The following is a 17,921-nucleotide window of genomic DNA, read 5'->3' on the forward strand; positions in this document are numbered from 1 at the left end:
ATATTTTAGTCATTTAGAGCTTTTATTTACAGAAAATGAGAAATGGCTGAAATAACAACCGACCTCAAATAATGCAAAGAAAACAAGTTCATATTCATAAAGTTTTAAGAGTTCATAAATCAAAATTTGGTGGAATAATCCTGGTTTTTAATCACAGTTTTCATGCATCTTGGCATCATGTTCTCCTCCACCAGTCTTACACACTGCTTTTGGATAACTTTATGCTGCTTTACTCCTGGTGCAAAAGTTCAAGCAGTTCAGGCTTGGTTTGATGGTTGTGATCATTCATCTTCCTCTCCTTTATCCAGATAGAGTGAATCTGATCGTGATTGGATGTAGAGAAGTATTAACATATACAGATATTCCAACGCCCTATTGGTTTATACTGTGATCCATCACACCTGCACACTTGAGTTGATTCTTCTTCAACTTCTACAGAAGTATTTTAAACACTAGTATCTACAATATACTAAAACCTACAGAGTAATGAATGCAGAATACTGTTCATACCTTTGAGCCTTGAGTTTAGATTTGCTACCTAAAGACCGTATTGTCTATTAATTTAATCACCAGGTGAAGAAAGTGTGTTTGAGCAAGGAGAAACTCACCAAACCATGCAGGACAGTGGACCTCAAGACTGGATTTGAAGAACTCTGCTCCTCCTGGAGAGCTACTACCCTCCAGCAGAGTGAAGCTCCACCAGATTACTAATCAGTCTCACCTGCTGCACCAAATCACTGCCTCCAGGAAGAGCTTGGTCAGGTGATCGGGGTGTGTTAGCTGAAGGTGTAACCTGCAGGAAGTACAGTAGCTTTCAGTAGAAGTGCTGAGGATGATCCAGATCCAGATTCAGATTAATATCTGTATCTAAACAGTCCTGTAATCAGAAACTGCACGGTCACAGGGTGCTTATAGTTTGAGAGTTGGTAGTTCCTGTAGCTGGGCAATTCAATGACCTGTAAAATAGGATAAAATAAGGTAGATTAAGCACCAAGCCATAAGAATTAAGTCAGTTGTTTCCAATAAAGTGACCAAAAACAACATTAAGTAACAGCAAGTGTATACCTGTGTGTTACAGTCCACTTCAGGTCATATTGTCCCCTGTGTAACACTGCCACCTACAGGGCAGACAGTGTCATCACATTAGAAGAGATAGACATTACCAGACTAAAGTGACTCAAGTCTGATTTTTTTATGTGTCTTAGATCTGATTTTTCTTTTCATGGCTGTGTAAACGTGTCAAATCAGATTTTTTCAAATCAGATTTGAGCCACTTTCATATGTGGTCCTAAACCAAATACGTATCCGATCCATGGACATGCGACATAAATGTGAACGGTCAAATCAATCAGAATTCATGCGTCTTTTTGCTTTTATGCATTAGCATTAGCGCTACGTGCTTCTCTCTCGTACCCACACTGCAATCTCTTGGTGCAGCTGTGCAGCTATAGCTGCAAAAAAAAAAAAAAAACAGCAAAAGCAAACCACCTTACAAACTCATCCATTTCCCTTTATAAAACTATGAGTCTCTCGTCTCTCTAATATGAGTTTTTTTGTTGGTGGTGAAAAAGTCAACGTTCATACAGGTATCAATGTGCAGCATACAGATCACTTACATTTGTGAGTGTAAACCATCAAGATGGTTAAATCTGATCTGAGCAAGAAATCTGATTTGAGTAATGTGGTCTAAAATGTGAACATATTTGAGTAATTCAACAGTTATAAAATATTTTTTTTGGAAAGTATCCTCACGTGCAGCCGCAAAGACCATCAAAAACAATGATCATGATGAAACTGGCACTCATCAGGACCGCCCCAGGATAGGAAGATAAGAGCACCTAAATACTTCACAGAGGATTTTGGTCTGTTTAACACTTTAAAACGACATTTTATGACTTTAGAATAATCCATGCACATTTTGTTTTTGGTTTTTTTGAACATTTATTGCTAATAACGCGACAGAGAAAATGCTCAATTTGCTTAAAATGCAAATATGATCAGAGATAAACCGTGACCTCTTCAGTACATCATATTTAAATCAACATTTACATAGGAAATACTGTAAACAAACTCTGAGGCCTAAATAATAACAATAATAATTATAATAATACAATAAAACAAACAAAAAAAACTCAACTCTTATTTTATACAGTACAGTTTCTTAAACGTCTTTCACCCATTCTAAAACCTTTAACTAATACAAGTGGCAGGATATTCTGAGATTTCCAACTAAATACTTAATAAAGACTTCAGACAGCTTCTAGAAGAGCTGTACAGCAACCCGGGAACAATAAGTCAAATAACTCAAATAATTTGGGTCAGCACATGCAAAAAATAAAAAATAAAAATAATATTAATAATAATTTATAATAAAAAAAAAGAAAAAAGTATCAAAGGCAAGGCCTGTCATTAATGGAGTCAAACAGGAGGTCAAGCGTTTACACTGTAACTTATGGAACTAAATTTATAGAGAGATATAGATGTGCAGGTATGGGTTGTTTTTTTTCTCAAAAGGCAACAGGCTCTTCAAAATAAAAGCACGATTTTAAACAATTAATTCCATGAATCAGTACAAAATACCACACGCCAAAAATTGTCCATATAAAACAGAGGGACGTTTCACTGTGGCTTCTTCTTTTTTTAGTATAGTAAGGATAGTTGCTTTTTAATTTTTTTTTTTTTTCTACACAAACTAAGACTCTTATTTTGTAACAATACTCAAAAAATTACTAGGCACAAATATATGCATGTATGCAACCTTTTGCTTCTGGAATTGTATTAAATAAAGTAAAGAAAAAAGCAAAAAAAAAAAAAAAAGAACGTTTCAGAATGTATATATATCTGAATTAAATGTCTCATTAAATTCAGTGTGTTTATACTTATTATATGCTTAATCCAGATACTTTAGACTCATGATGTGAACAGCTTAAAGGAGAAGTTTGGTGTTAAATGAATTTAGGTTGTAATGAAACATGATAACGAGTACAAACTTTTGTAGAATAGCCCACCTTAGTTTACCCCTAGCATTCCCAAATACAGAGCTTTTACCTGATACACCCAACAGATTTATAATGCAAGTGATGGGGGCATAAATTTGATCACTATTTTTACACCATTAACAAACTCAAAGTTTCTCCAAACTTTCATTAGTAGAATTATGAGGGTTCTGACGTTTAAAACGAGCCACTAAGAGCTTTGAAAGAGCACAGATAATTTATTAAAACAATCTTTATATACATAGTACCTTCAGTTTGGTTGCATTGGCAACTCTATGCCCCTATCACTCGCATAGTAAGCCTGTTGGGAGCATCGGGTTAAAGTGCTGTATTTCACAATGCTGGGGGAAAATGGAGGTGGGCTATTTGACAAAAGTTTGTACTCGTTATCATGTTTCACTACAGCTAAAGTCTATTTTACACCAGATTTCTCCTTTAAATCAAGTCAAAAAATAGTGGGAAAGAATTTTTAAGTCTTAAATTCCTTCAGTTCCGGCATCCAATGGCTCAACACAGTCTGGCTTTGTTTTGTTTTTTTTGAGCTACAGGGTTTGGACAATAAAACTGAAACACCTGTTATTTTAGTGTGGGAGGTTTCATGGTTAAATTGGAGCAGCCTGGTGGCCAATCTTCATTAATTGCACATTATTGCACCAGTAAGAGCAGAGAGTGAAGGTTCAATTAGCAGGGTAAGAGCACAGTTCTGCTCTAAATATTACAATACACACAACATTATGGATGACATACCAGAGTTCAAAAGAGGACAAATTGTTGGTGCACGTCTTGCTGGAGCATCTGTGACCAAAACAGCAAGTCTTTGTGATGCATCAAGAGCCACGGTATCCAGGGTAATGCCAGCATACCACCAAGAAGGACCAACCACATCCAACAGGATTAACTGTGGACGCTGTAAGAGGAAGCTGTCTGAAAGGGATGTTCGGGTGCTAACCCGGATTGTATCCAAAAAAACATAAAACCACGGCTGATCAAATCACGGCAGAATTCAATGTGCACCTCAACTCTCCTGTTTCCACCAGAACTGTCCGTCACCACAATCAATTATTGTGCTCTAAAACCAGGTGTTTCAGTTTCATTGTCCAACCCCTGTACAAAAAGGGATACTAATAAATAATGATATTAATAATAATAAAAAGTTCTTCACAAACACGGCATGTCTGACATCTGTCCCAATGTGAAGATGCACTCTAGCGCTTTATAAAACTGCTGTTGATGGTCAAATTCAGCTTGAACTCATCATGCACGACCCAGCAGAGCTCAGCATGCAGTGGCTTGGCGTCCTCTGGTGGTCAAAAGCGACAAATTCTACAAAACTTGGAGGCAGTGATCATACATCAGTGCACTTATAGACACTATTCATTCATTCATTCATTCATTCATACACAGTCATATTTCAGAACATTATGACCACCTCGCTGTCAATTCATCAGCACAAACGATAATAAAGGAGCACTTAACAGTTCTATAATTATAATAATTATAATTATAGACTGTATCTCTGTATACATGTGGTCTATCCTGTGGGGTCCTGAGCACTGAAGAATAGGGTGGAAGGAAGATAATAATAATAATAATAATAATAATAATAATAATAATAATAATAATAATAATAATAATAAAGTATACAGAGAAACAGATACATTACTAGTCTGTAATTACACAGAACTACAAAGTGTATCTACCTACAGGTGCATCTAAAAATATTATTATATAGATGTATTACACACAGAGTGATCTAGTTTAAGCGTTTATTTCTTTTATTGTTGATGATTATGGCTTACAGCCAATGACAAACCCAGAAATCAGTGTCTCAGAAAATTAGAATATTATATAAGACCAATTGGTACTTTTGGCAGTGTGGGCAGTGTGCCAAGTCCTGCTGGAAAATGAAATCTGCATCTTCCTAAAAGTTGTCCGTAAAACAAAACTGCACTGACTTTAGACTTGATAATAAAACACAGTGGATCAACACCAGCAGATGACGTGTCTCTCCAAACCATCACTGATCATCAGTAAATTTTACATTTCATTTATAAATCAAGGGAGAAATCAGAGTCTGGAGGAAGAGTGGAGAGACACACAGTCCAAACTGCTTGAGGTCTAGTGTGAAGTTTCCACCAATCAGTGATGGTTTGGATAAAGAGACATGTCATCTGCTGGTGTTGATCCACTGTGTTTTATTATCAAGTCTAAAGTCAGTGCAGTTTTGTTTTCCCACAAAATCTTACAGCACTTCATGCTTCTTCCCTCTGCTACTGACAACTTTTATGGAGATGCAGATTTCATTTTCCAGCAGGACTTCAGCAGGACAGTAGTACAAATAGGTCTTATATAATATTCAAATTTTCTGAGAAACTGATTTTTGGGTTTTTTATTGGCTGGAAGCCATAAACATCAACAATGAAATAAATAAATGTTTAAAATAGATCACTCTGTGTTTAATACATCTATTTAATATATTCATTTCTGAAATAAAGTAACTTTTTTCAATGATATTCCAATTTTTTGAGATGCACCTGTATATGATCAGTGGAGCTTTTACGCACTCACACACAGTACAGGCATCTTCTGAGAACATTACTTGTTGTAGTGCATCAACTCCGAAACCAAAGAAAACCAAACTAAACTAAACTAAAACTAACTAAAATGACTGAACCAGGATTTTTTTTTTCTTTTGTTTGTTCTTTTTCTTTTCTTCTTATTCTTCACAGTACAACATCTCTGGACTAGTAATGTAGTTTACATTCAGAAACAAACAAAAAAACATACCAAAAGTAGTGTATGTAACGTAATGCAAGTGTTAAAGAATCTTTAACTGGCTCAAAAAAAAAAATTAAATCAAATGAACAGTAAATGAAGAGTAAACCAGTCTGTTTTTAGTCTTTTCGTCTTTTTTTTTTAACTCTTAGCTGCTCATAGCGAAGATATAAAAACTTCAGAAATGTCCCCAAGCCTCCATAAAACGAGTCAAATGAAAAAAAAAGAGAAAAAAAGAGAGGCAACTAAGTACTCGAGTTAAGATTCACGATTTCTCCTCGTTTAGGGCCGAAATCCTGGGTGATATGATCTCAGATTAATGGAAGCATCACTCCTTTATAATCCTCTCAGCATCCAAACCTTTAAAATAAATCTTCACACAGAAGCTCGAGGGTCCTTTGGCTCAGGCCTTAAGAGTCACGGATGGCAGTCTATACTGGAAAACCAATGAACGAATGAACAAATGAATGAACAAAAAAAAAAAAAACGAAACCAAAGAACAAACCAACCAATGGAACCAAAAGAACAAACCAACCAATGGAAGTTGGCGTAGTCCATTATCAGCATCCTCAGCGAGTCTGTATTAAATCCAGCTTGTAAAGTCAAGGGCTGATTCAAACAGTTCCAAAAATAATCCCATCGCTTTAACAGTAGGGGGCGCTCTGGAGGTTACTCTACTCAAAGTGAAACAGGGGTTCCTCGGTTCTCCGCCGTCAAACAGCTTTATCCAGAGCTTCTGCAGAGTGTGGGGCAACGTACTTAAGCCGGAAGCCTCCTGAAACACACACAACACACACATACACACTAGTGCTGGGCGATATGATATTACATCAGTATTGATATTGATACTAATATGGTTAATTGTAAATATAACCTTAATTACAGTAAATCAAAGATTACTGAAATGTCCATATTTCTAAAGCTACTGATTTAATAGATAAAATATGGGAATAATGTGAAGAATTAATGTGGAATGTGTTTTTTTTTTTTTTTTTTTTTTTTTTCTGAAGCTGTTCACTTCTGGTGAGAACATGATCTGGTCTCGATCAGACCCAGCTATCAAATATGCTTCTTTTTTTAATTGAGCTAAACTGCTGATAAGCCACAGTTTAATCTGACTCAAACATACAAGTACAGGGGTTGGACAATGAAACTGAAACACCTGGTTTTAGAGCACAATAATTGATTGTGGTGACGGACAGTTCTGGTGGAAACAGGAGAGTTGAGGTGCACATTGAATTCTGCCGTGATTTGATCAGCCGTGGTTTTATGTTTTTTTGGATACAATCCGGGTTAGCACCCGAACATCCCTTTCAGACAGCTTCCTCTTACAGCATCCACAGTTAATCCTGTTGGATGTGGTTGGTCCTTCTTGGTGGTATGCTGACTTTACCCTGGATACCGTGGCTCTTGATACTTGATCACAAAGACTTGCTGTCTTGGTCACAGATGCTCCAGCAAGACGTGCACCAACAATTTGTCCTCTTTTGAACTCTGGTTTGTCATAATCCCATAATGTTGTGTGCATTGCAATATTTAGAGCAGAACTGTGCTCTTACCCTGCTAATTGAACCTTCACACTCTGCTCTTACTGGTGCAATGTGCAATTAATGAGGATTGGCCACCAGGCTGCTCCAATTTAGCATGAATGAAACCTCCTACACTAAAATGAAGACAGGTGTTTCAGTTTTATTGTCCAACCCCTGTATATAAATTGTTGTAGATTGCTCCAGCGCACCCCTGGCTAAAACACCACCATCCTGCATCACCTCCAGACCCTGCGGTTACCTGGCTGCCCCGCGTCCATGGACGGCTGCTTGCATTCCTGTGCGTAGTGTCCGCTCATCCCGCAGTTATAGCAGGACACTCCCCCGCCCTTCTTCAGCCCCGCTGCCCCTGGCACCACGCCCACCGGCGGGAAGAGGGGCGGGTACAGGCGGCCGAATGGCCCGAGCTGGGGCAGAGCGTATCCTGGCTGGGTGGCCAGAAGGTGGTCGGAGTGGGCGTGAAGGAGGGCGGAGCCTGCGAAGGCAGCAGTAGGTGAGGTGTGGGCGTAGAAGGGCAGGTGGGGGGCGCCGTTGCTCTGGTGGGCCTGGCTGGGAAAGGTGGTGGTGCTGCAGAGCGATGGAGGCAGGTGGAAGAACGGAGGTGGCGGGCCGAATATCTGGCGCGCGGTGTGAGGCGGCAGGAAGAAATTGGGTGACTGGTTGGTGGACTGGTGGGCGCCGCTTCCTCCACAGCTGCCACGGCAGCCGCAGGTGTTGCAGCTCGACTGCTGCTGTGGCTGTTGCTGTGGTGGCTGCTGGACGCTGGGTTGGGTCTGTGGCGGGAGGGGTGTGCCGGGTCCAGTGCAACTGTTGCTGTAAGAAATAAAGAGAGATAAAGAGATAATAGGATGCACTTAACTGATTTGTGTTAATAAGTCTCAGTATAAATATATAGATTCTGTTCTGTGTAGGCCTTGGTGGTTTGCTAAAGAACACTAGTGAACAAACAGCATCACCACTATGAAGACCAAGTTTCTGTGGTCAAATGAGGCCAAAGTTGAACTCTGAACACACCATCCCCACTTTGAAGCATGGTGGTGGCGGCATCATAGGGACAGTAAAGCTGGTCAGAGTTAATGGGAAGATGGACGGAGCTAAATAAAGGGCAATCCTGGAAGAAATCCTTGTTGAAGGCTGCAAATGACATAAGACTGGGGAGGAGATTCACCTTCCAGCAAGACAATGACCCTAAACATACAGCCAGATCTACAGTAGAAGATCAAGGGGTTTAGAGTCCTGACCTAAATCGCATTGAGTATCTGTGGGTAAAACATGAAAACTGCTGTTCGAAGACGCTCTCCATCCAACCTGGCTGATTTTGAGCTGTTTTATAAAGAAGAATGAGCAAAAATCTCTACAGTCTCTAGATGTGCAAAGCTTGTAGAAAAAAGCTGTAATTGCAGTGAAAGGTGGTTCTACAAAGTACTACTTTGTGGTCAATCACTTATGAAATGTGGTGAAGTTTAAAGAGTATAAATACTTTTGCAAGCCACTGTGTATGTATATATATATATATTTATATATATATATATATATATATATATATATATATATATATATATATATATATATATATATATATATATATATATATATATACACACTTAAAATTATGAGTTTCTTTGATTTTACCAAATTGAAAACCTCTGGAATATAATCAAGAGGAAGATGGATGATCACAAGCCATCAAACCAAACTGAACTACTTGAATTTTTGCACCAGGAGTAAAGCAGCATAAAGTTACCCAAAAGCAGTGTGTAAAACTGGTGAAGGAGAACATGATGCCAAGATGCATGGAAACTGTGATTAAAAAACAGGGTTATTCCACCAAATATTGATTTCTGAACTCTTAAAACTTAAGAGTTCTTATAAATACAAACTTTGAATTCATCTTGGCATTATTTGAGGTCTGAAAGCTCTGCATCTTTTTTTATTTATTTCAGGCATTTCTCATTTTCTGCAAATAAATGCTCTAATTGACTATATTTTTATTTGTAATTTGGGAGAAATGTTGTTCGTAGTTTATAGAATGAAACATCAAAGTTCATTTTACTCAAACATAAACCTATAAATAGCAAAATCAGAGAAACTGATTCAGAAACTGAAGTGGACTCTGGAATTTTTTACAGAGCTGTATGTATTATTAGTACTTACCCGCTGTTAATGTAAGATGTGGGCGTCTCACTCTGAGATGTGCTGTGGGTGTGAGTGGCAGGTGGCACAGGGCCGTGGCAGGATGTGGTATGGGGTATCAGAGGCGGTCCAGTGGGTTTGATCTTCCCTACAGGAGAAGAAGTGATGGTGGGTGGAGCTTGAGTCTGTGGTTGTGGTTGTGTCAGGTCAGGGCAGGCAGGCTGTAGGGGGCACTGTGCGGGTGAGAGCACACTGATGGCGCCCATGGGGAGCTGCTGTGGCTGGGGTACGGCGGTCGTCTCCGCTGGGTCTCTGGTGGCGGCAGCTGTGGCAGCAGTGTGCCGGGTGGACCTGTGGTTCTGCTGGGTCAGAGGGATGGTGATGGTCAGCTTGTTCTCTCCAGGCTTGCCTGCGTCTCTGTGGGCGGGGCTGTACTGCAGGGCGTAGGGGAGGCAGGAGCTCAGGGCCAGCTCCACCACGGCCGAGGAATGGGGGACGTCCGGACACGGTCGCTCCAGATCTGACACCAGAGGGTTCACCATCGCCACGGCTTTCCGTCCAACACTCTTGGAGAGGTGGGGTTTGTTGGCCGGCTCCTGGGTGGAGTTATCTGACTGACTCTCTGTGTCTGAAATACAAAGATAAAGCTTACACATTTTTTGTAAAAATAAATAAATAAATAAATAAAATAAAACATAAAAAATAAAAAATAGTTTTGCGCTCTATGTGAATGTACTATGACGCAAGTAAAGTTACAAAGGAGTCATATCGCAGAACTTTGGTTAGAATCAAGTTTAGTGTTAGGGTTAATGATAGCGACAGTTAAATTCTTCTGAAAACAAGTGATAGAGATTTCAGAATTCTGGAGTATTACCATCACACCTCATCCACAACTCATCTTAAAAGTTGGGATGTCTCAACTTGATCCAGTTACTGTATTTCTCACACTATAAGGCGCACTGGATTATAAGGTGCATTATGCGACACTAGTAAGGAACAAGGGGTGTCACCATGTTTTCCTTCTAATTCAGCAGGTCTTGCTACTGGGTGGTGAGGTAAGCTAAGTTAAGTAAACTGTAATTCTTAAAAAAACATTTTCTTTTAAAGAGTGCTGGAAGTTAATCTACAAAGATTTCGCTCCTAAAAAAACAGTTTATTTGGGTGAGTAAAGCACTTCTGTTTGTTTACAGTAAAGTAAGCTTAGATTCCCAGATTTCAGCAGCACTTGCATTAGCAGCAAACTACGACTAGTGCTAGTTGTGGTTAGCAGCTAATTCTGCCTGACAGCACTACACTGAGTGTTTCATTAAGTCCGGGCTATATAAGCTAGCGGTTTGTCCCACGTTGCTTGTTTCAACACAGTAAACGCACACACTACAGATCGATATCCTCACCTCTGAACGGCGAAAGAGCTAGCGGTTAGCAGCTAATCCTAATGCTGCTTCAGCAGTGCTAGCTGGGGTTAGCAGTAGGCTACAGGTTGATAATACTCACCTCTGAACAACCAAATATCTAGTGCTTGGCAGTTAGCGACTAATGCTAATACTGCTCGAGTCTCTGTGTTTGAGAACTAAACTGAAACTCCTGTGTAATGCTGTACTTCAGCAGAGTGGCTTTACTGCTTCTTAATCAGTGATCAGCACTGATGATTTTTGGGGAAAATTAGATTGTATATGTATTGAATTGATTGTTTAGATTTTAAATAGGATTGGTGTCATTGCTGGCATTTTGCTTCATATACTACTTTCTACAGATTCAATAAATTTTGTCCACATTAGTTTTAAGCCCTATCCAGACAGATTTGTTTCTCATGGGGTCCTGGAGTAATTTTCTCTTTTATGGGGTCCTCTGTGATTTTATTCCCATCCAGAACTACCATGTACATATTTCTCTCAGGCGTCCTCTGAGAAAATTACAGGCTGAATTATCTACTGTTTTTCTCTGAACTCCGTGGTCCTCCAGTAATTTTAGTCCAGTCCGGACGCACACCTCTGTGTTTCGTCTCCTTATGTTTAATAAAATAGCTATTTGTCCACTGCCACACACTGTAATTACACTCTGGGTACGCGTTTCCATGGAGATCTACGTAAACACAACAGCGAGTGGAAATGGAGGAGCTACTGAACGCGAGGTCATGTGACTGAGAAAGCTAAAAAAAAAAAAAAAAATCACTGGTCCTTCTGTTTTTTTTTCAATTGCAGTCCAGATGTAGGAGTTTTATCACTGTGTAGAACTCCCCCTGAGAAACTATCCCATTCGGATAGTGCTTAAGTTTTGAACCTTCATCTTCCTAAACAGCATTAAAATCCAACATTTCTCTCTGGGAGTAACTATTCTGGACTAAACAAAATAACACATCCCACTAACCAAACCAAAAAAACTCAAAAGTTGCACTGACCTTGGGTCTCCAGGCTGCGCTGGTGGTGCACAGGGCTGGACGGCACAGAGTTGGAGCTCTCAGATGATGTTTCTCCGTATGTTTCTTGGCCTGTAGCTTCAGGAAAACACAACACAAACACATAAGTGTACACACTACACTGCATCCCTGAGCATCTGCTGGGTTATTCAGTGTACTGCCACCTGTTATTCCCACACTGCACCAGCTCCTCACACAACCTCATTCAGCACCAGCAGATACTGAATTACATTAACATACAAATACATCCACTCATCCTCAGCAGACAACATTACTGCTCTATATATACACTCAGATATCTCATAATACCTAATACAGCTCTGGTTTTATTCTATAAACTACAGACATTTCTCCCAAATTCCTAGTAAAATATTGTCATTTACAGCATTTATTTGCAGAAAATGAGGAAAAAGGGCTGAAATAACAAAAAAAGATGCAGAGCTTTCAAACCTCAAATAATGCAAAGAAAAGAAGTTCATATTCATAAAGTTTTAAGAGTTAAAAAATATATATTTTTTGGAATAACCCTGGTTTTTAATCACAGTTTTTATGCATCTTGGCATCATGTTCTCCTCCACCAGTCTTACACACTGCTTTTGGAAAACTGCTTTTGCTGCTTTACTCCTGGTGCAAAATTTCAAGCAGTTTAGTTTGGTTTGATGGCTTGTTATAATCCATCTTCCCCCAGAGCTGTATATTGTGTATTTCTAGTCAATCATCTGGATTATATGAGCAAACACATACAGGACCAGTGAAAGGTTTTTATATATTTATTTTTTCCTACATTGTAAATAAATACTGGAGTGCTCTTATCTGGGGAGCTGTTAACTTGTAGTTTCTGAGGCTGGAAACTCTGATTAACTTATCCTGTACAACAGAGGAAACTCTTGCTCTTCCTTTCCTGAGCCAGTCCTGATGAGTGCCAGTTCCATCATAACGTTTTTGATGGTTTTGATTCACTGTATACCTGTAACTCTACCTCTTCACTACTTTACAACTGATGCTCTCAAACACTTTATTAAGAGACAAGAAATTCAAGTAATTAACTCTTGATGAGTTCAGCACAGCTGTTAACTGAAAGCCTGAATTCCAGGTGACTCTAAATCATAAAGCTGACTGAGAAAATTCAGCCAAGATGTGCAAAACTGTCTCTATTTAAGCTAAAGATAAAATACAAAACATTTCATATGTTTTTCTTCATAGTTTAGTTAAAGGAGGAGTTTAGTATTAATCTACAATGCAGAATATTTTTAAATAGTGAAAAAACACTGAATTTAAGGTGTGTCCAAACACACTCACCTTTACACGTGGTCTGGTTGATCATCTGTACTGCAGGCGCTCTCTGAATCCCATTGGCTACTGAGCTACTTTTCCCAGCAGTGGTCCTCCTGCTTCTGTCCCTGACGAACAAAAACACACAGACACCTTTAGAGTAGCAGGAAACAAGAGAGTCACACACATTTACTAGTTTTATACTAGCACTGAACAGCACAACTACGATGCTAACACACACAATCACCCACTATAAAACAGTTATTACACAGCACTATTCAACACACACCAGCAGATATCAGATATTCAGAGTGTGTACTGTATTTTTAGCTCTTAAAGCGCACCGGATTATAAGGCGCATTATGCTACACTAGTAAGGAACAGCGGTGTCGCCATGTTTCCCTTCTAATTAAAGCTAAGGTAAGTTAACTAAACAAAACTCTTCTAAAAAAAAAAAACAGTTTATTTGGGTGAGTAAAGCGCTTCAGTTTATTTACAGTAACCTTAGATTTCCACATTTCCACTAAGGCTGGGTGCAGCAGCACTAGCATTAGCGGCTAACCGTTTGCGCGAGCTGCGGTTAGCAGGGCTTAGGGCTAGTAAATGCTGCTTAATAGTGCTACACTGAGGAAACCTGAGTGTTCCGGCAAGCCAGGGTGATATTAGCTAGAGGTTTGTCCCACGTAACATGTTTTAACACAACAAATGTGCAGATTACAGACCGATAATACTTATCTCTGAATGGCAAAAGAGCTAGCGCTACTACTGCTCCAGCAGTGCTAGACGAGGTAAGCAGCAGGCTACAGGCCGATACTACTCACCTCTGAACGGCAAAAGAGCTAGCCCTTAGTGCAGTTAGTGGCTCATGCTAATACTGCTCCAGTAGTGCTAGCTGATAATATACACCTCTGAATGGTGAAAGAGCTAGTGCTTAGCGCAGTTAGCAGCTAATGCTAATACTGCTCCAGCCTTGCTGCTGGAGAAACTTTACTGAAACTCCTGTATAACTCTGTACTTCAGCGTAGTGGCTTTACTGCTCCTTAATACTGGACTGGAAAAATCCATACATAAGACACACCAGATTATAAGGTTTTTAAGGGCACCTTATAGTGCAAAAAATTCATACAGTGTATTTTGACCTATATATATATATATATATATATATCCATGGAGTAAATCCTTGATAGTAGCTTTAAGCAGATTAGTGTGTAGATTTACTTTACACTGAGAGCGGCTCGTTTAATACCCAGTAGACTGGAGGAGTGTGGGGGATGTTAAGACTTAGCTTTTAGCTAAGCTTTCAGCGAGCCTCACCATCCACACACAGCCACCTGCCACCATCCAGCACCACAGCAGCCAGCCAGCCAATCAGGGCCTGCCTCACTGAGTAACGAGTAAACGAATTCACCTTTACTGTATATTTACTATATCTTTAAAAACATTAGGTATAGCAATTACATTGACATGCCAAAAGTCATGGGACAGCAGTATGTATGTGACAAGTGTTCCAACAAGAAATGGCTTGAGGAAGCACACTTTCTCAACTGTACAAGTCATAAGTGGTGAGGTGTTATCTTGTGAGGCTAATATTACCAACCACAGTGGACAGCACAGTGCAGTGGGTGGTAACGATGGTGACCGGCTCTATCTGGCATCTCCTGCATCCCCTCCATCTCCTGCATCCCATGCATTTCATGAATTCACTGCATCCCCTGCATCTCCTGCTTCCCCTGCATTTCATGAATTCACTGCATCCCCTGCTTCCCATGCATTTCATGAATTCACTGCATCCCCTGCATCTCCTGCTTCCCATGCATTTCATGAATTCACTGCATCCCCTGCATCTCCTGCTTCCCCTGCATCCCCTCCATCTCTTGCATTTCCTGCATCCCCTGCATCTCCTACATCCTTGCATCCCCTCCATTTCCTGCATCTTCTACATACCTGCATCCCCTCTATCTCTTGCATCTTCTGCATCTCCTATATCCCCTGCATTCCCTACTTCTCCTGCATCCCCTACTTCTCCTACATCTCCTGCATCCACTGCATTCCCTGCATCCACTGCATTCCCTGCATCCACTGCATTCCCTGCATCCACTGCATTCCCTGCATACCCTACTTCTCCTGCATCCCCTACTTCTCCTGCATCTTTGGCATCCCCTACTTCTCCTGCATCCACTGCATTCCTTACATCTCCTACATCCCCTGCATTCTGTAATTCTCCTGCATTCCCTACTTCTCCTACATCTCCTGCATCCACTGCATTCCCTGCATTTCCTGCATCCACTGCATTCCCTGCATACCCTACTTCTCCTGCATCCCCTACTTCTCCTGCATCCCCTACTTCTCCTGCATCCACTGCATTCCCTACTTCTCCTGCATCTTTGGCATCCCCTACTTCTCCTGCATCTTCGGCATCCCCTACTTCTCCTGCATCCCCTACTTCTCCTGCATCCACCGCATCCCCTACTTCTCCTGCATCCCCTTCTTCTCCTGCATCCCCTACTTCTCCTGCATCCCCTACTTCTCCTGCATCCCCTACTTCTCCTGCATCCCCTACTTCTCCTGCATCCCCTACTTCTCCTGCATCCCCTACTTCTCCTGCATCTTCTGAATTCCCTACTTCTCCTGCATCTCCTGCATTCCTGCAAGCTTGTGATTGGTGGGTCTCGAGGGGTTTGTAATGAAAATGTAGCATTTAGCTACTCTCTCTCTGGAGAACTGCATATCACATTTTCAGCAGAGCAGCGCTACAGCAGCTCTCTGCAGCTAAATATAGAGCTGTTAATACACAAACTCCAACAAGTTTAGCTCTCCTGAGGCTGGAAAAACAGGGCTGAGAGGGGGCATGCAGTTCCATGAGGAACATGGTTATCTGTCATGCTTTATTTTACAATACAACTCTCAAAAAAAGGCAAAGAAATATATTTCAGCAGAACAAGGAGGGCAAATAAAAGGGTCAGCATGTTTAATCTGCTCAAAAAAGAAAAAGCCCAGGAGTGATCAGTCCAGATTAGCCATCTCTGGTCTACCTGGTCTGGGGTTTTCTTCAAGAAGACTCTTGAAGGAAGTGAGGTCAGCGCACTGCAGGTGTAGAAGCTATCCGCTCCCGTTGCTATGTGTGCGGTTAGGTGACTGGTTCATTTTGAAACATTTCGCCTGCACTGATCCTGTTACGTCCCTTTCCATCGGCATAATAATTGGACCAAAAGTACTGTAAGAGGCTCAGCTAGTGGTGTAAATCAAAGGGCATCTCACGATACAATATTATTACAATACATTGCCAATGATATTGATGATTTAACAATACTGTGATCCTGTCATACTTGATATATAACAATACAATTCTCTACAATACTTCAGCAATATTAGTGCACCGAAGATACAGTAAAAACATTGATATTTAATGCCACGTATCAATGCGATGCGATTAAAACAATACGATATATCGGCATATCGATATACTGTCCCATCCCAACTGACAGCATGGTGATAAACGCTTGTGTTGCACTGGCCTGTATGGAAAAAATAAAACCTTCTCAGAAATGCAGAGCATCCCAAAAGTCCTTTTCTTTGCTGCTCTTTCATTATTTTATTGAACAGAAAGTTATTCACACCATTTTTGCGAACCTACATGCAGAAAATGTGACACACGCTCTTGTGTGTGAAAACACACCAATGATAAATAAGCCACTCCCCCAAACAACAAGCATAAAATCAGACCTAGGAGCGAGATCACATTTAGGACAAGTGTGGAAGTATGTAAAGGCATTGAAATTAAAATATTAAATCACTGCCTCTTTCTCTAAGTGTGTACCTTTTCCCAGCCGGCCTCGGTTTGTTCTTCAGTGTGTTCCTCTCCTCTGTGCAGTTCTGTGTGGATGTACACATCACAGAGTTCTCACACTCCTGCAGAACAGAGAACAGCACAGGTTTAACACAGATTATTACCTGTATAATGGAGAAATAACCATGTGTACAATAGACTGTGATTGATCATAAGTGCCCCTCAACAGTGCAACCATTTAAAGAAGTGCAGATATTATAAAAAAAAAATTGATTACATAAAAGGTTTTTTATATTTTACACAAATTACAAAAATATTTTATTGTGCAAAACTGTAATAATTCTTAAAAGCACAGTATTGATATTTAATTATTAGATTAGATGTAAAGATTGGTGTCAGAAGTGGTTTAAACTCCACCCATTAAATAGCAGTGTTGTATTCTACTACTGTTATTAGATCCCACTCTTCTGACTGGATAAAAAATAAACTCAGATTTTACAAATATCTGCAAGCTTTTATACTATGACAGTTTTTTAATCTTGTTACAGTATCGCAATATACTGTGATATACTATATTGTGACACCTTTATTCTAATAACTTCTTTGTATAATAACAGAGGCTAATATGAACACCTTTATCCAGAAAAAGCTGCCAAAGTTTACAAAATTTTAGATGTTCATGTTTCACATTTTTGCTTTTCTTCTTTCAAAATAAATTGTATTGTTATTTTATAGTTTTTTAACAATAACTACACTATTTTAATGCACAAAATATACAAAATACACAATTTTAAAAATACTTCATGTTCAAGACATACAAACAAAATCACCCTACACTGTGAACAGATTTACCTGTTGTGACTCCACCCCACACTGCTGGGAGCTCCGCCTCCATCCCTTCACCTCCCCATTCAATTCACTGTGGCCGCTCCTCCTGCTGGAATCCCATTGGCTGAGCTCTGACTGCTGCTTCCTGTACATACATACATACAAAC

At 40.0% G+C, this 17,921-nt stretch overlaps 1 protein-coding gene across 2 annotated transcripts in view; it reads right to left on the reverse strand.

Annotated features, from left to right (window-relative positions):
- Positions 1 to 1,721: 1,721 nt before the first annotated feature.
- The window catches only part of zcchc2 (zinc finger, CCHC domain containing 2), a 46,880-nt gene continuing 30,680 nt past the window's right edge, over positions 1,722 to 17,921 (reverse strand). For both annotated transcript variants that reach the window (XM_049476547.1, XM_049476546.1), the window contains exons 9-15: positions 17,779 to 17,899; positions 16,957 to 17,048; positions 13,167 to 13,267; positions 11,850 to 11,945; positions 9,473 to 10,079; positions 7,560 to 8,131; positions 1,722 to 6,546 (exon numbers count right to left, since the gene is read on the reverse strand). In XM_049476547.1, the coding sequence (XP_049332504.1) occupies positions 6,485 to 6,546; positions 7,560 to 8,131; positions 9,473 to 10,079; positions 11,850 to 11,945; positions 13,167 to 13,267; positions 16,957 to 17,048; positions 17,779 to 17,899 (1,651 nt within the window). In that variant the 3' untranslated portion in view covers positions 1,722 to 6,484. The remainder of the gene's footprint in view (positions 6,547 to 7,559; positions 8,132 to 9,472; positions 10,080 to 11,849; positions 11,946 to 13,166; positions 13,268 to 16,956; positions 17,049 to 17,778; positions 17,900 to 17,921) is intronic.

Source organism: Astyanax mexicanus, chromosome 4 (genome assembly GCF_023375975.1).
Source record: "Astyanax mexicanus isolate ESR-SI-001 chromosome 4, AstMex3_surface, whole genome shotgun sequence".
Classification (NCBI taxonomy): Eukaryota; Metazoa; Chordata; class Actinopteri; order Characiformes; family Acestrorhamphidae; genus Astyanax; species Astyanax mexicanus.